This window comes from Arachis hypogaea, chromosome 15 (genome assembly GCF_003086295.3).
Source record: "Arachis hypogaea cultivar Tifrunner chromosome 15, arahy.Tifrunner.gnm2.J5K5, whole genome shotgun sequence".
Lineage (NCBI taxonomy): Eukaryota > Viridiplantae > Streptophyta > Magnoliopsida > Fabales > Fabaceae > Arachis > Arachis hypogaea.
Genome location: NC_092050.1, coordinates 103187636 through 103210919, shown reverse-complemented (window position 1 = coordinate 103210919; position 23284 = coordinate 103187636). Strand labels below are relative to the sequence as shown.

Sequence of the window (23284 nt, the reverse complement as noted above, 5' to 3'; positions counted from 1 at the left end):
TCCATGTTTCTTTAATTTCGAAGAATTTGATGAATTTTTGAAGTGTTTTGGGGGAAAGAGGGGGGAGGGGGTTGAGCATCCAAGTGAGTGTATACTGTATACATTAAAGGATGATTTTTCTCCTTACCTGTGCCTCTTTACAAGTGTGGGTGAGTGGAGGTAACTTGGTGGAGCAGAGATTTTTTCGACACGTGTCGCGTATGTCCAAGTATTTTAGTTTATCCATCTTTAAATTCAAACTTTTTTTAAAATATTTCAAATAAGCCCTAAAAGAATCGTAAAATCAAACATCACAAATAAGTCATAAACCCAATCATTGCAATTTTAATCACATAGGGATAGAATTGTAATTAATAGAAGTTTTGGATCAAAGTGTAACTATTTTTGTAGGGTTAATATTTAAATTAATCTAAAAAAGATAAGAGATTTTTTAAATTTATTCTTAAAAGTTTTTTTAATTAATCACATTTATCTTTCCATTATTTTATTAACAATTTTTTTTAATGATTGATGCTGTAAAACGTTAATCAATAATATATATAATACCTATCTAATATGTCTAATTAGATATTGATAAAATATATTTATAAAAATTTATTAATTTAATTAGTCATTCTTTTTAATTATAAAAATATTATTCCTAATATGATCTAGTGACTAAATTGATAGATTTTCTTAAACATATTTAGTTAACGTCTAATTAAACATGTTACTTGTCATGTATGTTATTAGTTAGCATTTTATGTTATCAATTATTGACAAAAATTATAAGTAGAGTAACTGAAGGATAGATATAATTAATTCGTAATATTTGAAAGACCAATTTGATTGAAAAAATTTTTAAGAACAAATTTAAAAAATGTCTTATTTTTCAAAAATTAATTTGACTATTAATCCTATTTTTGTACAAACGATTATATTCAAATTTTTAAACACGTAAATTATAATATAATCTAATCTTAATCGTTTTCTCTTGAAGAAAGAAAACAGGTTGATTCCTATTTTTAAGAAATAAAACTCTACGTTTTAATTAAAATGAAATTTTGAAAAAATTATGATGTTACACCCTGTGAAATGTACGAAAAATGAAAGAGACTATTTTTTGTAATCTGTAAAATGTAAAACAGATAAGATGAAAAGAAGGCTCATATTCATGGAATTAATTTGTACGAGCCATTTGGAGAAAATTCATGTTTTGGAAAATCAAATAGAAATTTTCATCTTATAATTTTGAGCAAGTAATAAATTAAAGACAACTTATTAAAAAAAATATTCCTTTAAATTTGTATTTTTATCTATGCATAAAATTATTTTTTAATAATTACAGATATTTTTTTAAAATAACTTGAGAAAAATAAAAATAATTGTTAATAAAAAGTCAATCAAAAGAACGACTTCAATAATTCTAAAAGATATAATTGTCATGATAAAATGGTGTTTGAAATTTTATTTTTTGTGAAAAAATAACTCTAAAATAGACAAGTGATAAACAAATTCCAAAGTATTTAAAAAAATGTGACAAAAATTAACATACTTTTTTTGCAGGTGCTCAATGACTTTCTTATTTGTAAACAATTTATGCATTTTATCAAATTTTTTATGAGAATATTTAAATAGAAGGTGTATAAAAAAACTTTAGCAAATTCAATTTCTAGAAACCTTTTCAATTTTTTAAACAAAAAAATTCAGTTATTTACAAGAAAAAGAAGGACAAAAGTAATTTATTTATTATAAAATTATTAAATTTTAAAAATAAAAAAATCTAATTTTTTATATAAAAAATTACATAAAAATTCAATCTCTAAAATTTATTTTAAGAATATATATTTAATATTTGATTATTTTGTAACGTTTATAACATTTTTGAGAAAGTTCATATGGCAAGACTTTTTCAATTTTTGAAATTCTTTCTTCCGGTCGTTTTCATACGCGACGACACTCTCGACCATAAAACTCCTCTCATGCAAGACGGACATTTAAATATGGAATGTAGTGAAATGCACTACAAGAAACATCGTTAAAATTGATGGAAAAATCGACGGTTAAGCCGTCGATAATATTAAAAATTGACGGCAAAATGGATGGTGGAGGTGGTCGCTATGAAGTTTGTCAATTTTTCAAAATTCGAATAAAATCGACGGCTTGCCTAGCCGTTGATAATAATTTAATAAAATCGACACCATTTTCGTCTATAATATAAGTTTGATAACTTTACCTTCTTACTAAAATCGACAACGTTGTCGTCGATATTATTATATAAAATCGATGCCTTTTTGTAAATATTTGATTCAATAAAATCGACAACATTGTCGTCGATATTATTATATAAAATCGACGCTATTTCTGTCGATATTTGATTCAATAAAATTGACACAACTGCCGTCGATTTAATTATTTAGATACCGACAAATTCTTTGTCTATATTTTTTTTGTCTATTTTAAATTTAAAAAGCGACAACATTACCGTCGATTTTATTAGCTATATTTTTTTAATTATTTTTTTTATTTGAAAAATAGTAAACAATTAATGCAGATAAACTTTTAAATATAGAAATAAAATTTATATAGAATATTAGATAACAAGACAAATAAACTTTTAAATATAAAAACAAATCTATTTGCTCATAACAGCGAGAAAAATGTATCTTGACAGAAATCGGAGGCTAGTCTCTGCATGTCAACCATAAATTACAACAATAATTCAGATATGTTCACAACTGATCTCTCTCTCTCTCTCTCTCTCTCTCTCTCTCTCTCTCTCTCTCTCTCTCTCTCTCTCTCTCTCTCTCTCTCTCTCTCTCTCTCTCTCTCTCTCTCTCTCTCTCTCTCTCTCTCTCTCTCTCTCTCTACTTCACCACATTGAAGCATATCTTGCTAACATAGATAAAAGGTAATTTGTCTTACACCTTGAGTAGGCATATCCATTTGTTCAACAATCTTCTTTATTTGTGACTCAAAAACCCATATCCAACTTCCTATCTGCCTCATCTAGTGCAAGATATCTGATCATCTGAAGTGAAACTCTAGCTCTCTCCAGCAAATCTACCAGTCTTTCAGGAGTTGCGACGAGAATGTCCACTCCCTTCTCAAGATCTCGTAGCTGGAAAATTCATAACTTATTGGTGATATATATATATATATATATATATATCAATCAGATACTAAATGTTCATACTGCCATTGATAAATAAAATATTATATTATGGGCTATACAGCATCTAGACTCTAGCCTACAAATTGGATCAATTCAGCCAAATTTGCAGCAAGAACAAAAGCACACCAACTATAGTGACATGTTTATAAAATTTCTAGATACTCTCAAACTGTGATTGGTAATTTATGGCTAATTAGCACATCTTCACATTTTCAAAGAAACTGTAGTTCATAAACACTCATACCATATCTCATTAGGTGGAGAACATAGATCATTCAATGGAGCAACTACGACAAAAATTGAAGCATCTATCAAAAATAGCATCAATAGTAGCATAACTAATCCTAGGTAAAAGAGAACAGAGAACCAAAAAAAGATCAACAATTGAAAAGAAACCTGATGGTTTATTGGAGCTCCGCCATAAGCAACAACCACCTTAGCTCCTGTTTGATATGCAAACTTCCTAGCCTTGTCATGTATCTGAAACTAAATCACAACATTTCCCATATATTTTCACTGCAAAACTGCACCAAATTTAAATATGTCCAAAACAAAGCTCAACTCAATGGTAATAAGAGATGAGTGTTTGCTCTTCATCAATGAGCGTATACTCAATAAATGATGTTATGCTCAAAGGCCATGCTCTTCAGATTCTTATGAGTAGCAGCATCTGTGGAGTTAGGCCTCAAGAAACAGGAACATCAAATTCATGTTCCTTCAACTTGTCCCTTGAGAAATCACAGATAAATCATGTTGCTGCTCAGTCTATTTCCACAACAATATTGTCTAGTTCCACTATCATGGAGAAACATAATCATTATGTGATTTCATTGGCATGCCAAAGTATGAACATGAGGCTTTTGGTACCTAAACCAAAAGCACTACTCCCTAAAGTTAAGAGTACTATGGGATCTATGACTTGGCCAAGTGGCTTTCTTCTTGGATTTCTTGTATGTAATTCAAATTCTAAACCTACAAATTCTGATGAGTCTGAAGATGATGGGAATGAGAGAGATGAGTTTAATGAGTCAACTATCAAATTATCACATGTCAAGAAAGTTTACACAGATTATTATGTTATAGGTATAAGCTGCACATTATTCTGCCCTATATACAAATGAATTAATAGACTAATAATTAAGAACATAAGCATATACACATTTAATAAAACCAAATTATTCCCAGAAGTCCATCTAAAATATGAGGAACAAAATTAAAAATGTCTAGCCATAATTTTGACACAAATAAAAAATATTATGCATAAAATTGAATAAAATTAAATGTTAAAAAATAGTTTTGAGGAAAATCACAAACACTATAGAACAAAAAATCTATTTTATCTTTTATAATATTTGAGAAACATTAAATTTTATACCAATAATTTCTTTAGTACAGAATTTTAAAGCAGATCATAGGCATCTTCACAATTATTATCCGTGAGAATGGTGCACTGAGATCCAACCTAGATCAATAACAATACAAGGTAGAAAATGAACGAATCAATTAAAAATAAAATTGAAACCATCCTTGCATTATACTTGAATAACAATTGTTTATTATTATTGAATCTAGTTTTTTTCTAATTGATGAAGTATTTAATGCTACCTCGCCGGTAGTGGTTAGGATATCTTTTCCAACCACAAGGATAGTCACTTGGCCAATCACCAAAAGATTTTTCCATGTCCACCTGCAAACAAGGTTCAGCTACCTTCCTTACTATATCAGCAAAGTAATCAAAATTCAATAGTCAAAACCCATCCGACTTACTGTTATGCATATGATGATATTCAAAATTAAAGCTATAGATCATTGAAACTTTTGCAAAACTACAATTTCTACTTGTCATATTCTGCTTCACTTATAGTGAAAGTAGTCTGTCAATGCATGTTTATTTTCTTGTTCAAAAGATAAAAGTCAAAAGGTAACATCATCAGCGAAAAGCAATGCAGAAGCATCAAGACCAGAGTGGTGAAACAGCCATGCAGCTTGCCTCGGCTTCAACATGGAGCTTTGCTTCACGTTCTTTGTCTGATAATTTAAGAACATAAGCATATACAAATGAAGTTTGTGATAATGTTGGCAGAGCTGGATGGCAAAAAGTGCATGAACTTGGACACGTACATAACAAGATTGCTTGCATTTGATATATATTATGACGCCAGCAAAAGTAACCAACCTAAAATGAAGGAAGCTGCAAGCATTCCACCATGAACTCCTCTTATGGCAGGTCTGTTCCTCCAATCTGTGTACCCTTCCCATACCTGCACCTGTGCTTCATCCTAAACAGTTTACAATATATATATATATATATATATATATATATATATATATATATATATATATATGGTGTTAATTATTATAATAAGAACTAAGATATAAGAGTAAAGGATCAATCAACGAAGGTTTTGAAGTGTGTTACCTTGGCTAATATATCCGGTGAGTTTATCTTAATTAATGTTTATGAAGCTAATAATAAGGAAAAAAGATATAGGTGGCATGCACAATTATAATATTGCTACTTCTAGTACTAGTTCTTTGCTGAAATGGAAGCACTAGGAGTTATCTCTAATGACATAACATTCATTGCAGTTCTTCATGCTTGTAGCCATGCCGGATTGGTTCAAGAAGGAAAGAGGCTGTTTTGCAGAATGGTTAATGAATTCAGTTTGGTCCCAAAGATTGAACACTATGGCTGTATGGTAGACCTTCTCGGTCGAGCAGGATCACTCAAAGAAGCTCAAGAACTAATTAAGGACATGCCTATGAGGCCAAACTCGACCATATGGGGATCTTTTCTTGCTACTTGCAAAGTTCACAAAAATGTGAACCTTGCTGAATGGGCTGCAAAACAGTTTCTATCATTAGAATCCGAAAAATGTGGATACAATCTCCTAATGTCAAACATCTATGCTGCATCAAACAGATGGAAAAATGTTGCTGATATAAGAAGAGCTATGAAGGATGCAGGGATTCATAAAGAACCAGGTTTCAGCTCCATTGAAGTGCATGGAACGATTCATGAATTTGTAACGGGAGATAGAGAACACCCAAAAACACCAAAGATTTATGAAATGATTGCTGGATGAGAGAAAAGCTAGAACATGCTGGATACACTCCAAATGTATCTGTTGTTCTGAAGAACATAGATATGGAGGAAAAAGAGAGTGCAGTAAATTATCACAGTGAAAAACTTGCAATGGCTTATGGTTTGATTAGCATAGGTCCTGGAATTCAGCTTCGGATTTTGAAGGATCTCCTAACTTCAACTGCAGAGAGCAAAATATTTCACATAACAGAGATGCATGATAAGATCATAACGATAAACAAAAAACGTCTGGAGATAGAATATGTAAATTCTTCTATGAAACTTAACAACAGCAGACAAAATAGAATATGTAAATTCTTCTATGAAACTTAACAACAGCAGACAAAATAGCCTTGTGATAGTATTTTCTAAAAGAGACAGGTAAATGTTAAAAGAAATATCCTATATATCCATGCCAGATTACAGAACATACCTTACTTCATTTCTGTCTCCCATGTGATAGCATCTCATAAGTCCTGTGCTCTATAACTTCCATCATCAAAGTATTATCAATTAACGCTACTAGCTCACAAACCCCAATTTCCAATCCCTAGATTGCTTCATAACATGGCAATGCAAAAACAATGAATTGATTGAAGTTAATTTCAAAATACAACCCCAACAGAACATGCAAAGCAAAATTAACACCAATCCAAACGAACACTTAGAGATTAGAAGAAACAAAAAATTGAAAAAACTAACCACTCGTATTCTTGAGAAGATAATATACTGGCAACTTGATCGGAAGCTCACAACGAATCAAGCAACCATTCTCCCATACATTTCTCCGAATGTTCTTCTTCAACAACTGAATCAACCTCTTCGAGGCTATTCGATTTTCCACTCTCCGACACGAAAAATTTCAGCTCGCCAGAACCGGCGGCAACTGTTCCGATCACCGGTCGATTATCCCCTTGCTCTTCACCGTATAGAAGCTTCCTCATTCTGCGAGAAGCATGAACTGCCGCTTGAGCGTCGGCACCGGTTCCGTAAGCAAGCGCTCCAATTACTTCAAAGCCTTTAGGAATCAATGTCCGAAGCTCCTCTGTTTACAAATTCCAAAATGCGAGACAGAGAAAAAGTTGAAGTGAATTTAAGATTTGAAATTGATAGAGAGAGAGAGAGAGAGAAGGAAAACCTGATTCTTTGTGGAGATCATCGGAGGAGAGGCGAAGGAGGAGGGAGAGATCATCCTGATGCGATGGTGGCACGGCGGCGATGGAGAAGGAATGTTGAAGTATGCGAGGAGTGAGTTGGGGAAAATAAGGGTTAGTGAAAATTGAAATGGTGAATTTGGGGAAATGAAGGAAACGCGGGGAGTGAGTGGGGGAAATTTATTTTATTGATAAAAATCGACAGCATATCCGTCGATTTTAATTTGAAAAAAAAAATGACGTCTTGGCCGTCGATTTTATACATTAAATCTGTGCCATCTATTTAATTTTAAAAAGTGATTAAGACCGTTTAAATTTATCGACGACAAAATGTGTCGATATTTTAAATAATAAAATAGACGCTAGGTTCGTCGATTTTAAAATAAAAGTATTTTTCACCCACAGCTCGTCGACAATGTGTCGATAATGAGAAGATGGTTAAAGGATTACCAAAAAAATCGACGACTTTGCTATCGATTTTAATATTTTATTTTTAATTATTTTTTTTAATAATATCGACAGAAGAGATAGCCGTCGATTTTTAGCGTCGAAAAATACACTTTTTCTTATAGTGATGATTCTTAGCGGAAAATTTGAATAACTCAACATTGGGAGGATGATGACATTTGTTCGGAGTCTTTGGCTTATGAGAATTGTCTACGCATTTATTGAAAAGTGAAAACTATAATCTTACCGCACATTTATTAATAATTTGTATTTTTTAGTATCAGGAATATAAATTTTTGGGTGCTATTTTAATAATTTGAGCTACAACTTTTGATACAATCACCAAATTATTTTAATTCACTTTGTGATTCATACCTATTTGTAAAGGTTATTATGGTGGGTTGTATTTAGATTATGGAGCATATATTAGCATTAGTATATTTACATATACCAAGATGTTTGCAATATTGGATTTATAGTTTGACTTTCTACTTATAATTCTAAATTATTAATTTTTTATTTGTTTGAACTCTTGTTAGAGGTTATATTCGGAGATTTTATATTATTTAATGGTTTTAAAATAGAGTTTTTATTTTGGTTTCTTATAGTATTATTCGGTTGGTAGGTCAAAAATAAATTTATTATAGATTAGAGTTTTATGTAAGGGTTTGTCATGGATTGTTGTCCGTACAAAATGAGATTCAAACTCTTAACACTTACTTAAGTAAATGAGTGAGCAAACCATTCAACTATTTCAAATTGGTTCTTCAAAACTGAAGTTAATTCACTAAATTGAAAATTTTACTTAATTTATATTTAATGTACAATTTTATCATTAATTTCATATTTTAGTGAGATTTTATTTTATTATCTATTCATACTCAACATGGCTAATAAAAGTGGATTTTTCATTCGAAAGGAATAATAATTATTTATTTTTAGGATGTTTTTTCTTTTTCGTTTTGATTAAAAAGGTATTATAAGTGGCCAAGGTCATGAAAAAAAAAAAAAAAAAAGGGCAAGATTGTAGTTCAATTAATAAGACCACTTTTTTCATAAAGAGGTTTAAAGAAGAAAAAAAGAGGTATTTTAGAATACCTCATTTTGCCATTTTGGTATATCTTATTGATTTTAATCGGAATCTTTCAATTGTATAAAACTTCTGAAACTAATGTGTTATTTGAGACATTGCCATTTACTTAATACATTCTTTATTTTTTTAAAGGTGACAGCTTACGTGTCGATGCTTTTATATGAAATTAATAATTAAAAATTATTAAATGATAGTTTAATGAAACATATCTAATCATCTAAGAATTAATTATCAAATTTAAATAAAGACATATCTAATTGTATGCACGTGAGTTTCCAGCTATTTTTAAATCAAGAATCCATCAATAATAGAAGAGTTCTTAAACCATTATATCACTTGAGCATCATTTTTGTACGTTCTTATTAATTTAAACCAAGAACCCATCAATAATATAATAAATTCCAAACTAGTGTACGACTTGAGAGGCTGGCATTAGTTTCTAGTTATGAAGTACATACATTTTGTTAAATTGTTGTGTTCATGTGATGGATACATTTTAGACACAATATTTACTGATATTCGTTTGATATGTATGTATACTGTATTCAAATTGTCTTAATAAAAAATAAAAAATTTTTTACCGAACACACTTGATCACATCTAAATACCATTACGTGTCAGCTTGTCTAATCTTATTCTTAATATATATTTTTGAAATAATTTAGATATGGTATATATTATTATTTATTAAAATAAAAATTATTTTAAATACTTGATATAATTAAAATAAGACAATAAAAATAATTAAAAAAATTAACTTATACTTTAATACTAATAAAATATCAAAATATCGTTACGATTTATCTAAAAAATACTATAACAATTTTCTCAAATAAATAAAATGGCCCTCATATTTTTCTGATTACACATTTTCAGGAACCCAGACGCAATTGCATTTTTTTGACGAATCTATAGAAACCGCTACTGCCAGCAACGGATTAGGGTATAATGTAAACCACTACTGGCAGCCGCGGTTTACAAGCAAGGGTATTTCAACAGAAACCGCTATAGGCAGTAGCGGTTTCTGTGCAGCAGCGTTTGACTATAAACCGCTACAGGCAGTAGCGGTTTATGCATTGGAAGCAAGCAACGTAAACCGCTAGAGGCAGTAGTGGTTTACTTGGAGGGGACGTCGAGGCTAGTTGCCTATAAATACCCCTTCAATGCATTATTGAGTTGAGAAGAGTCTCATATCTCACAAATGGATGGGGAGGAGTGTTTTGTTGCTTTGGTGCATTGTTCTGGGAAAATAAAAATAAAAAAAAGCAAAAGGCACGGGGTTAATTTCACAGATAGGGAACCCCTTAGTGTTTTTATTCGGTTGTCAAGTACGTTGGCAGAAATAAAATAGAGCATATTACAAAAGTTTGGTGTGTGCGGGACCAAGTGGATTAAGAAATTGTTCTACAAGATTCCCATTGCCATTGTGGCTGCTGGGGTGAAGTATGAGACGTTTGTCATAGGGTCCGATGAAGACTTGTAGGTCTTGTTTCACCGTCGGCGGAGTTTTCCGGAGGTCAGAATACCGGAGTTGTTTGCGAAGTTGGAGGATGGCGTCGACAGCTCTAGGGCATCTGTGCCAAATCCCCAGTCGACGATGATGGGTGGTGCCTCAACATCAATGCCAGCGGTAGCACTTTCCGCTCCGATCCAGGATCCTCCATGTGTTGCGATTGGTACTGCTGTTGTGCCTGTTGGTGTCCCCAATTTTGACTATGAGGTTGGACCAGATCGTGTTGGACGGTCATCTGCTTGACCTTATTCGGTGGAGGCAGCTCACCGAATAAATCCTGAAACCGCTCCCAGGCTGGTCGGCCACCCTCCATGAAATTTTCAAACTCTGCAAGGCAACCACTGACAGCCCTCCCATCAATAGGCAACCCAAGCTGAAACGCCACATCTTGTAGTGTCACTGTGCACTCTCCAAAAGGCATATAGAAAGTATGAGTCTTGGGACGCCACCTCTCAATGAACGCACTAACCATATGCTCATCCAACCAGAACCAACGATTGTTTAGCCTGGCCAAGTGGTACAAACCATCCCTCTCTAAATAAGGTATGATTCTGTCATGCATTGGCATATTTTGTTGTCGCCTCACACTGTAGATACACCTACTTGTCTGCACCATGCACGAAAGACATCCACAACGTTATTCAAATTTACATGCAACACGGAAAAATCTTAACTTATTCGACCGAATAAATAAATAAATATTGCCACACAACAACACAACTAAACAATTAATTAATTAAAATATTATTAAAAGTATAATATAATATAAAATAAAATTATTAAAAGTATAATATAAATCTTTTAAAATTACTGTTTCAATAATTCAATGGTCCAACCGTGGTTGAACCGTAGTCGAACCGATTTTGTTAAATATAAATTAAAATTAGTAAAAGTATAATAGAAATATTTAAAAATTTAAATTCAATCATTCATATAAAAATAAAATATAAAATTTCATAACCTACCCACTAACTAAACTAAATTTCATGGCCAGATGACCGGTTTTCAGTTGAACCGGCCGGTCCAGTCTGGTTTTTGAAACATTAATCTATTCTAGCATCTACACCCTACATTTAAAATTTAAATTCAATCCTTCGTATAATAATAAAATATAAAATTTCATAACCTACCCACTAACTAAACTAAATTTCATGGCCAGATGACCGATTTTCATAACATTAATCTATTCTAGCATCTACATCCTACATTCCATAACCTATCTAACAGATGTTAATTCTGAGATAAATAACATAAAGCTAACCTCGTCGGCAATGGCACCGGCAACGTGGGCAACACCGTTCAGCCGGTACAAGCTCTATTCGTCTGCTATGCTCTCTGCCTCAAGTCAGCGGTCGAAAAATTTCTAAAACCCTCCTCCAAGTGCTCCTCCTTCTCTCTACAAGTTTTCTCTCTCTAGGCAACCCCACAAAAGCACAAATGAAATCCACGATTGCAAGCCACGGATTATATAGACGCTCCCTTCATGTAAACTGCTACTGCCTCTAGCGGTTTACGTTGCTTGCTCCCAATTCATAAACCGCTACTTGTAATACCCTAATTACCCTAAGCCTTACCTCTAGCCATAAGGCAAAGGTTAATCAGAGGTTACAACAATCCTAAGGCTTATACATATTTATATATAGAAGGAAATAATATAATCTAGAAGCCTGATGAAGGAGTAAGCTCAAAACAGAATTTCAAAAGCGCGAAACGTTCACACGAAGCTAATGCACAAGGTACAGAAGATAGATGCAAAAGAATGAAATATATATAGATATGATAGTTGGTGCACGGAATTGTGATCACACTTTTCACAACTCCAATACAACTCCAGCAAGTGCATTGGGTCGTCCAAGTAATACCTTACGTGAGTAAGGGTCGATCCCACGGAGATTGTCGGCTTGAAGCAAGCTATGGTCATCTTGTAAATCTTAGTCAGGCGGATTCAAATGGTTATGAGGTTTTGATAATTAAAAGATAAATAAAACATAAAATAAAATAAAGATACTTATGTAATTCATTGGTGGGAATTTCAGATAAGAGTTTGGAGATGCTTTGTTGCTTCTGAACCTCTGCTTTCCTATTGTCTTCTTCTAATCATGTGTGCTTCCTTCCATGGCAAGCTGTATGATCCTCTCGGATGAAAAATACCAGGTACGGTTTCTGCATGGCTAATCAACTGTCGGATTTCTCGTCTCGGATGAAAAATACCAGGTACAGCTACCGCACGGCTAATCATCTGTCGGTTCTCACTAGCATCGGAATAGGATCTCTCTATCCTTTTGCACACTGTCACTGCGCCCAACATTTGTGAGTTTGAAGCTCGTCACAGTCATCCCTTCCCAGATCCTACTCGGAATACCACAGACAAGGTTTAGACTTTTCGGATCTCAGAAATGCTGCCAATTGGTTCTAGCCTATACCACGAAGGTTCTAATCTCACGGACCCGGTCCGTGGATTAGAGACCCAAGAGAATATACTCCAGCTGTAGTCCAATGACTATGTTGAACATCATGTAGACCGCTTGTGGTTATCAAGCACACGGATCTTGGCTAAGCGAGTAACGAAGATAGTGGGTGATTGTCACGGGTCACCCCTTCATTCTGACTTAACTGAATTAAGTACGAGAGTATATCTTGGAGAAGAAGTAAGCGTGAATTGAAAGAGAAACAATAGTATTTGCATTAATTCATGAAGAACAGCAGAGCTCCGCACCTTGATCTATGAGGTGTAGAAACTCCACCGTAGAAAATACATAAGAGAAAAAGGTCTAGACATGGCCGTGAGGCCAGCCTCCAATTCCAAAGATGATCAAAAGATATGAATACAATGGTAAAAAGTGCTATTTATACTAAACTAGTTACTAGGGATTACAGAAAATGAGTAACTAAATGCAGATAGTGCATAAATCTACTTTTGGGGCCCACTTGGTGTGTGCTTGGGCTGAGCATTAAGCTTTACACGTGCATAGGCCATTTCTAAAGTTAAACACCAGCATGGATGCCAATTTGGGCATTTAACTCCAGTTTTGGTGCCAGTTCTGGCGTTTTACGCCAGAAAAGGGTCTATGGCTTGTGTTTTACGTCAGTTTGAGCCATCAAATCTCAGGCAAAGTATGGATTATTATATATTTCTGGAAGGCCCAAGATGTCTACTTTCCAACGCAATTGAGAGCGCATAAATTGGGCTTCTGTAGCTCTAGAAAATCCACTTCGAGTGCAGGAGGGTCAGAATCTAACAATATCTGCAGTCCTTTCTCAGCCTCTGAATCAGATTTTTGCTCAGGTCCCTCAATTTCAGCCAGAAAATACCTGAAATCACAGAAAAACACACAAACTCATAGTAAAGTCCAGAAATGTGATTTTTGCATAAAAACTAATAAAAATATAATAAAAAGTAACTAAAACATACTAAAAACTATGTAAAAACAATGCCAAAAAGGATATAAATTATCTGCTCATCACAACACCAAACTTAAATTGTTGCTTGTCCCCAAGCAAATAAAAACAAAATAGGATAAAAAGAAGAGAAAATACAATAAATTTCAAAAATATCAGTGAAGATTAGTTTCAATTAGATGAGCAGGACTAGTAGCTTTTTGCTTCTGAACAGTTTTGGCATCTCATTTTATCCTTTGAAGTTCAGAATGATTGGCATCCATAGGAACTCAGAATTCAGATAGTGTTATTGATTCTCCTAGTTCAGTATGTTGATTCTTGAACACAGCTACTTTATGAGTCTTGGCCGTGACCCTAAGCATTTTGTTTTCCAGTATTACCACCGGATACATAAATACGACAAACACATAACTGGGTGAACCTTTTCAGATTTTGACTCAGCTTTGCTAGAACCCCCAGTTAGAGGTGCCCAGAGTTCTTAAGCACACTCTTTTTTTTTGCTTTGGACCACGACTTTAACCGCTCAGTCTCAAGCTTTTCACTTGACACCTTCACGCCACAAGCACATGGTTAGGGACAGCTTGATTTAGCCGCTTAGGCCAGGATTTTATTCCTTTGGGCCCTCCTATCCATTAATGCTCAAAGCCTTGGATCCATTTTACCCTTGCCTTTTGGTTTAAAGGGTTATTGGCTTTTTCTGCTTGCTTTTTCTTTTTCTTTCTTTTTCTTTATTTTTCGCCATTTTTTTCGCAAGCTTTGTGTTGTTCACTGCTTTTTCTTGCTTTAAGAATCAATTTTATGATTTTTCAGATTATCAATAACATTTCTCTTTCTTTTCATTATTATTTCAAGAGCCAACAATTTTAACATTCATAAACTTCACTATCAAAAATATGCACTGTTCAAGCATTCATTCAGAAAACAAAAAGTATTGCAACCACATAAAAATAATTAAACTATTTTTAAGATAGAATTCAAAATTCATGTACTTCTTCTTTTTCAGAAAACATGTTTTTATTTAAGAAAGGTGAAAGATTCATGGAACATTCATAGCTTTAAGACATAGACAATAAACACTAATGATCATGTAATAAAGACACAAACATAGACAAAACATAAAGCACAAAAACGAAAAACGGGAAAATAAGAACAAAGAAATTAAAGAACGGGTCCACCTTAGTGACAGCGGCTAGTTCTTCCTCTTCAAGATCCTATGGAGTGCTTGAGCTCCTCTATGTCTCTTCCTTGCCTTTGTTGCTCCTCTCTCATGGCCTTTTGGTCCTCTCTGATTTCATGGAGGATGATGGAGTGCTCTTGGTGCTCCACTCTTAGTTGTTCCATGTTAGAACTCAATTTCCCTAAAGAGGTGTTGAGTTGCCCCCAATAGTTGTGTGGAGGGAAATGCATCCCTTGAGGCATCTCAGGGATTTCTTGATGAGGGATTTCCTCATGCTCTTGTTGAGGTCCATGAGTGGGCTCTCTTGTTTGCTCCATCCTCTTTTTAGTGATGGGCTTGTCCTCTTCAATGAGGATGTCTTCCTCTATGACAATTCCGGCTGAATTGCATAGGTGACAGATGAGATGAGGGAAGGCTAACCTTGCCAAAGTGGAGGGCTTGTCAGCCACCTTGTATAGTTCTAGAGATATGATCTCATGAACTTCTACTTCCTCTCCAATCATGATACTATGGATCATGATAGCACGATCCATAGTTACTACGGATTGGTTGCTAGTAGGAATGATAGAGCGTTGGATGAACTCTAACCATCCTCTAGCCACGGGCTTGAGGTCAAGCCTTCTTAGTTGAACTGGCTTGCCTTTGGAGTCTCTCTTCCATTGTACTCTTTTCACACAGATGTCCATGAGGACTTGGTCCAACCTTTGATCAAAGTTGTCTCTTCTAGTGAAAGGATGAGGATCTTCTCTCATTATTGGCAAGTTGAATGCCAACCTTACAGTTTTCGGACTGAAATCCAAGTATTCCCCCCAAACCATAGTGAGCCAATTCTTTGGGTTCGGGTTTACACTTTGATCATGGTTCTTAGTGATCCATGTATTAGCATAGAACTCTTGAACCATTAAGATTCTGATTTGTTGGATGGGGTTGGTGAGAGATTTCCAACCTCTTCTTCGAACCTCACATCGGATCTCCAGATATTCACTCTTTTTGAGCATGAAGGGGACCTCGGAGATCACTTTTTTCTTTGCCACAACTTCATAGAAGTGGTCTTGATGGACTTTTGAGATGAATCTCTCCATCTCCCATGACTCGGAGGTGGAAGCAATTGCCTTCCCTTTCCTCTTTCTAGAGGTTTCCCCGGCCTTAGGTGCCATTAATGGTTATGAAAAAATAAAAGCAGAGCTTTTTTCACACCAAACTTAAAAGGTTTGCTTGTCCTCGAGCAAAAGAAGAAAGAAAGGAGGAGAAGAAGAAGAAATAGAGGAGATATAGGGGTGTTTTGGATTTGGCTAAGGGGGGTAGGAGTGTTTATGATGTGTGAAATTGAATGTGGTAAGGAGGGGTATTTATAGGGTAAGAGAGAGAGGGAAGTCGTGTATGAAGGGGTTGGGTTTGGGAGGGAAATGTTTTGAATTTGAATGGTGAGGTAGGTGAGGTTTTATGATGGGTTTTTGGGGAGTAGTGGATGGATGTGAGTGGTGAAGAGATTGTGGGGAAGAGGGTAGGATTTGATAGGTGAATGGTGTTTGGGGAATAGGTATTGATGGGATTGGTCAAGGGTATTTAGGGAAGAGTGTTATGGAGAGGTGTGAAGAAGAGAGAAAGAGAGATGGGGTAGGTGGGGATCCTGTGGGGTCTACAGATCCTGAGGTGTCAAGGAATTCTGGTCCCTACACCTTTCTGGCGTTTAAACGCTCTCTGTGTGCCATTTCTGGCATTTAACGCCATCTTTGATACCTTTTCTGGCGTTAAACGCCAGGCTGATGCCCTTTTCTAGCGTTTAACGCCAACCAGACACCCTTTTCTGGCGTTAAACGCCAGTCTGTCTGCCAATTCTGGCGTTTAACGCCAGCCAGACAGCCAGACACCCTTTTCTGGCATTAAACGCCAGTCTGTCTGCCAATTCTGGCGTTTAACGCCCAGAATGCTGCCAGACTGGGCGTTAAACGCCCATTTTGCTATCCTTACTGGCGTTTAAATGCCAGTAAGCTTGTCCTTTAAGGTGTGCTATTTTTGATGCTGTTTTTAATTCCGCTTTAATTCTGCAGTTATTTTTGTGACTCCATATGATCATCTACCTAAAGAAAACATAACATGAACAATGGAAAACAAGTGTCTATAAAAATAAATATAATTAAATAAGATTGGGTTGCCTCCCAATAAGCGCTTCTTTAATGTCAATAGCTTGACAGTGAGCTCTTAGAGAGCTTCATAGAGACTCAGAGCTTAATGGTGGCCTCCCAACACCAAACATAGAAGTTGAGTGTGGGGGCTCTGTTTGACTCTGTATTGAGAGAAGCTTTTCATGCTCCCTCTCCATGGTAGTCCTCATTCAATTGAAGGACTAACTCTCCTCTGTCCACATCAATCACAGCCCTTGCTGTGGCTAGGAAGGGTCTTCCAAGGATAATGGATTCGTCCCCATCCTTCCCAGTGTTTAGGATTATGAAGTCAGCAGGGATGTAAAGGCCTTCAACCTTCACTAAGACATCCTCTACAAGTCCATAAGCCTATTTCTTTGATTTGTTTGCTATCTCTAATGAGATTCTTGCAGCTTGTACCTTAAAGATCCTTAGTTTCTCCATTACAGAGAGTGGGATAAGGTTTATACCTGACCTCAAGTCACACAGAGCCTTCTCAAAGGTCATGGTGCCTATGGTACAGGGTAGTAAGAACCTTCCGGGATCCGTGATGAGCGGATAATTTATATGCTTTTTGGCATTATTTTTAGTATGTTTTTAGTATAATCTAGTTACTTTTAGGGATGTTTTTAATAGATTTTATGTTAAATTCACATTTTTGGACTTTACTATGAGTTTGTGTGTTTTTCTGTGATTTCAGGTATTTTCTGGCTGAAATTGAGGGACTTGAGCAGAAATTAGATTCAGAGGTTGAAGAAGGACTACTGATGCTGTTGGATTCTGACCTCCCTGCACTCAAAGTGGATTTTCTGGAGTTACAAAACTCGAAATGGTGCGCTTCCAATTGCGTTGGAAAGTCGACATCCAGGGCTTTCCAGCAATATATAATAGTCCATACTTTGGCCAAGAATAGACGATGTAAACTGGCGTTTAACGCCAGCTCTCTGCCCAAATCTGGCGTCCAGCGCCAGAAAAGGAGCCAAAACCAGAGTTGAACGCCCAAACTGGCACAAAAGCTGGCGTTCAACTCCAAGAAGGACCTCTACACGTGCAACACTTAAGCTCAGCCCAAGAACACACCAAGTGGGCCCCGGAAGCGGATTTATGCATCAATTACTTACTTCTGTAAACCCTAGTAGCTAGTTTATTATAAATAGGACCTTTCACTATTGTATTAGATGTCTTTTTGACCATCTTGGGACGCCTGGTTCTTAGATCAGAGGGGCTGGCCATCTCGGCCATGCCTGGACCTTTCACTTATGTATTTTTAACAGTAGAGTTTCTACACTCCATAGATTAAGGTGTGGAGCTCTGCTGTTCCTCAAAGATTAATGCAAAGTACTACTGTTTTCTATTCAATTCATCTTTTTTCGCTTCTAAGATATTCATTTGCACTCCAACCTGAATGTGATGAACGTGACAATCATCATCATTCCCCATGAACGCGTGCCTGACAACCACTTCCGTTCTACCTTCGACTGAATGAGTATCTCTTAGATCTCTTAATCAGAATCTTCGTGGCGTAAGCTAGAATGATGGCGGCATTCAAGAGAATCCGGAAAGTCTAAACCTTGTCTGTGGTATTCCGAGTAGGATTCAATGATTGAATGACTGTGACAAGCTTCAAACTCGCGAGTGCTGGGCGTTAGTGACAGACGCAAAAGGAGGGTGAATCCTATTCCAGCATGATCGAGAACCGACAGATGATTAGCCGTGCTGTGACAGAGCATGTGAGCATATTTTTCACTGAGAGGAGGGGATTTAGCCACTGACAACGGTGATGCCCTTGCATAAAGCCAGCCATGGAAAGGAGTAAGACTGATTGGATGAAGATAGCAGGAAAGCAGAGGTTCAGAGGAACGAAAGCATCTCTATTCGCTTATCTGAAACTCTCACCAATGGTTTACATAAGTATTTCTATCCCTATTCTATTAATTATTATTCGAAAACACCATTATCAATTTATATCTGCCTAACTGAGATTTGCAAGGTGACCATAGCTTGCTTCATACCAACAATCTCCGTGGGATTCGACCCTTACTCACGTAAGGTATTACTTGGACGACCCAGTGCACTTGCTGGTTAGTTATACGGAGTTGTGAACCATGGTCTTGGCATCATGTTTTTGGCGCCATTTTCAGGGAAAGAAAGAGAATGAATTTTACATGATTAAAGTGTAATCACGATTCCGCGTACCAAGTTTTTGGCGCCGTTGCCGGGGATTGTTCGAGTATAGACAACTGACGGTTCATCTTGTTGCTCAGATTAGGTAATTTTCTTTTGTTTTGTTTTCAAAAATTTTTCAAAAAATTTTTCAAAAATTTTCTCATCTGTTTTCGAAAAAAAAATTGTTTTCAAAAATATATTTTTCTTCAGAATTTTTAAGAATGAATTCTAGTGTTTCATGAAGCATGTGAAGCATGGCTGGCTGTAAAGCCATGTCTAATTCTTTTGGATAGAGCATGTTAGGCTTGTCATGTCTGAATTACACTCATATTTTTATTAAAGCTTGGCTGGCTATTAAGCCATGCCTAACCCTTTGATTGGAGCTTTAAGACTAACATGGCAAGATTCCTGGAATTCATATTAAAAATTTTGGAATCCTTATTTTTATTTTTCAAAATAATTTTCGAAAAAAAATTAAAAATAAAAATACAAAAAAAAAATTTAGAAAATCATAAAAATCAAAAATATTTTTGTGTTTCTTGTTTGAGTCATGTGTCATGTTATAAGTTTGGTGTCAATTGCATGTGCATCTTGCATTTTTTGAAAATTTCATGCATTCATAGTGTTCTTCATGATCTTCAAGTTGTTCTTTGTCAGTCTTCTTGTTTGATCTTGATGTTTTCCTTGTTTTGTGTCTTTTCTTGTTTTACATGTACATTTTTTATTTATTAGAGTCTAAACATGAAAGATTTCTAAGTTTGGTGTCTTGCATGTTTTCGCTGCATATAAAATTTTTCAAAAATATGTTCTTGATGTTCATCATGATATTCACGGTGTTCTTGGTGTTCATCTTGCCATTCATAGCATTCTCGCACACATTCATAGTTTTGATCTAAAATTGCCATGCATTGCATCATTTTTCTTGTTTCTCTCTTGCATCATAAAAAAAAATCAAAAAAAAAAATCTTTCCCTTTTTCTCTCATCAAATTCGAAAATTTGATTGACTTTTTCAAAAATTTTTAAAATCAAATTGTTTCTTATGAGTCAAATCAAATTTTCAATTTGAAAATCTTATCTTTTTCAAAATCTTTTTCAAAAATCAAATCTTTTTCAAAATTCTTAGTTATTTTCGAAAATTCCAAAAATATTTTTCAAAAATCTTTTTCTTATTTTTATATCAAATTTTCGAAAATAACACAATCAATTAATGTTTTGATTCAAAAATTTGAAGTTTGTTACTTGCTTGTTAAGAAAGATTCAAACTTTAAGTTCTAGAATCATATCTTGTGATTTCTTATGAATCAAGTCATTAATTGAGATTTTAAAAATCAAATCTTTTTCAAAACTAATTTCAAAAATATCTTCTTATCTTTTTCAAAAATTTGATTTCAAAATATCTTCTCTAACTTCCTAACTTCTTATCTTTTCAAAATTGATTTTCAAAATTTGTTTCAACTAACTAACTAACTTTTTGTTTGTTTCTTAACTTTTTCAAAACTACCTAACTAACTCTCTCTCTCTCCAATTTTCGAAAATATCTTCCCTCTTTTTCAAAATTTCTTTTTAATTAACTAATTATTCTAATTTTTTTATTTTAATTTTCGAAAAAAAATTTACTAACCTTTTTCAAAAACTATTCTCAAAAATCACTAACTCTTTTTCAAAAATTATTTTCGAAAATTCACTTCCCCCTCTCATCTTCTTCTATTTGTTTATTGATATACTAACATCTTTCCTTCAACTCACCAAAAATCCGAACCCCCTCTCTCTCTGAGTTCAGATTTTCTTTTCCTCTTTTCTTCCACTCACAAAGGGATCCCAATACTGTGGTATAAAGGATCCATATTATTATTATTATTATTATTATTTTTTCTTCTGTGCCCTCTTCTTTGTCATATGAGCAGGAGCAAGGACAAGAATATTCTTGTTGAAGCAGATCCAGAACCTAAAAGGACTCTGAAGAAAAAAATTAAGAGAAGCTAAATTACAACAATCCAGAGATAACCTTTCAGAAATTTTCGAACAGGAAGAGGATATGGCAGCCGAAAATAATAATAATGTAAGGAAGATGCTTGGTGACTTTACTGCACCTAATTCCAATTTACATGGAAGAAGCATCTCCATTCCTGCCATTGGAGCAAACAACTTTGAGCTGAAACCTCAATTAGTTTCTCTGATGCAGCAGAACTGCAAGTTTCATGGACTTCCATCTGAAGATCCTTTTCAGTTTTTAACTGAATTCTTGCAGATATGTGATACTGTTAAGACTAATGGAGTAGATCCTGAAGTCTACAGGCTCATGCTTTTCCCTTTTGCTATAAGAGACAGAGCTAGACTATGGTTAGATTTTCAACCTAAGGATAGCCTGAACTCATGGGATAAGCTGGTCAAGGCTTTCTTAGCCAAGTTCTTTCCTCCTCAAAAGCTTAGTAAGATTAGAGTGGACGTTCAGACCTTCAGACAGAAAGAAGGTGAATCCCTCTATGAAGCTTGGGAGAGATACAAAGGACTGACCAAAAAGTGTCCTTCTGACATGCTTTCAGAATGGACCATCCTGGATATATTCTATGATGGTTTATCTGAGTTATCAAAGATGTCATTGGATACTTCTGCAGGTGGATCCATTCACCTAAAGAAAATGCCTGCAGAAGCTCAAGAACTCATTGACATGGTTGCAAATAACCAGTTCATGTACACTTCTGAAAGGAATCCTGTGAATAATGGGACGCCTATGAAGAAGGGAGTTCTTGAAGTTGATACTCTGAACGCCATATTGGCTCAGAACAAAATATTGACTCAGCAAGTCAATATGATCTCTCAGAGTCTGCATGGAATGCAAGCTGCATCCAACAGTACTCAAGAGGCTTCTCATGAAGAAGAAGCTTATGATCCTGAGAACCCTGCAATAGCAGAGGTAAATTACTTAGGTGAACCTTATGGAAACACCTATAATTCATCATGGAGAAATCATCCAAATTTCTCATGGAAGGATCAAAAGCCTCAACAAGGCTTTAATAATGGTGGAAGAAATAGGTTTAACAATAATAAACCTTTTCCATCATCCGCTCAGCAACAGACAGAGAATTCTGAACAAAATGCTTCTAATTTAGCAAATCTAGTCTCTGATCTATCCAAGGCCACTGTGAGCTTCATGAATGAAACAAGGTCTTCCATTAGAAATTTGGAAGCACAAGTGGGCCAGCTGAGTAAAAGGATCACTGAAATCCCTCCCAGTACTCTCCCAAGCAATACAGAAGAGAACCTAAAAGGAGAGTGCAAGGCCATTGACATAAGCACCATGGCCGAACCTACAAGGGGAGTGGAGGACGTGAATCCCAAGGAGGAAGACCTCCTGGGACGTCCAGTGATCAATAAGGAGCTTCCCTCTGAGGAACAAAAGGACTCTGAGGCTCATCTAGAGAACATAGAGATTCCATTGAACCTCCTTATGCCCTTCATGGGCTCTGATGAGTATTCCTCTTCTGAAGAGAATGAGGGTGTTACTGAAGAGCAAACTGCCAAGTTTCTTAGTGCAATCATGAAGCTGAATGCCAAATTATTTGGCATTGATACTTGGGAAGTTGAACCTCCCTTGTTCATCAATGAACTAAGTGATCTGGATCAACTAACATTACCTCAGAAGAGACAGGATCCTGGAAAGTTCATAATACCTTGTACCATAGGCACCATGATCTTTAAGGCTCTGTGTGACCTTGGTTCAGGAATAAACCTCATGCCCCTCTCTATAATAGAGAAACTGGGAATCTATGAGGTGCAAGCTGCTAAAATCTCATTAGAGATGGCAGACAATTCAAGAAAACAGGCATATGGACAAGTAGAGGACGTGTTAGTAAAGGTTGAAGGCCTTTACATCCCTGCTGATTTCATAGTCCTGGACACTGGAAAGGAAGAGGATGAATCCATCATCCTAGGAAGACCTTTCCTAGCCAC

General features: G+C 35.2%; 1 protein-coding gene and 1 non-coding gene across 2 annotated transcripts; one reads left to right on the top strand and one right to left on the bottom strand.

Annotated features, from left to right (window-relative positions):
• The first annotated feature begins 5697 nt into the window (after positions 1 to 5697).
• On the top strand, positions 5698 to 6240 carry LOC112748656 (pentatricopeptide repeat-containing protein At3g26782, mitochondrial-like). Its single transcript, XM_025796892.1, has one exon. It carries the CDS (start codon positions 5698 to 5700, stop codon positions 6238 to 6240), a length of 543 nt encoding a protein of 180 aa, XP_025652677.1.
• Positions 6241 to 21764: 15524 nt separating this feature from the next.
• On the bottom strand, positions 21765 to 21871 carry LOC112752282 (small nucleolar RNA R71). The gene has a single exon (XR_003176727.1). It is a non-coding gene; the product is annotated as a small nucleolar RNA R71 (small nucleolar RNA).
• Between the last annotated feature and the right edge of the window lie 1413 nt (positions 21872 to 23284).

Excerpts from the sequence above, each read along its gene's own strand:
- LOC112748656 (XM_025796892.1), top strand. The coding sequence starts at position 5,698 with ATGGAAGCACTAGGAGTTATCTCTAATGACATAACATTCATTGCAGTT.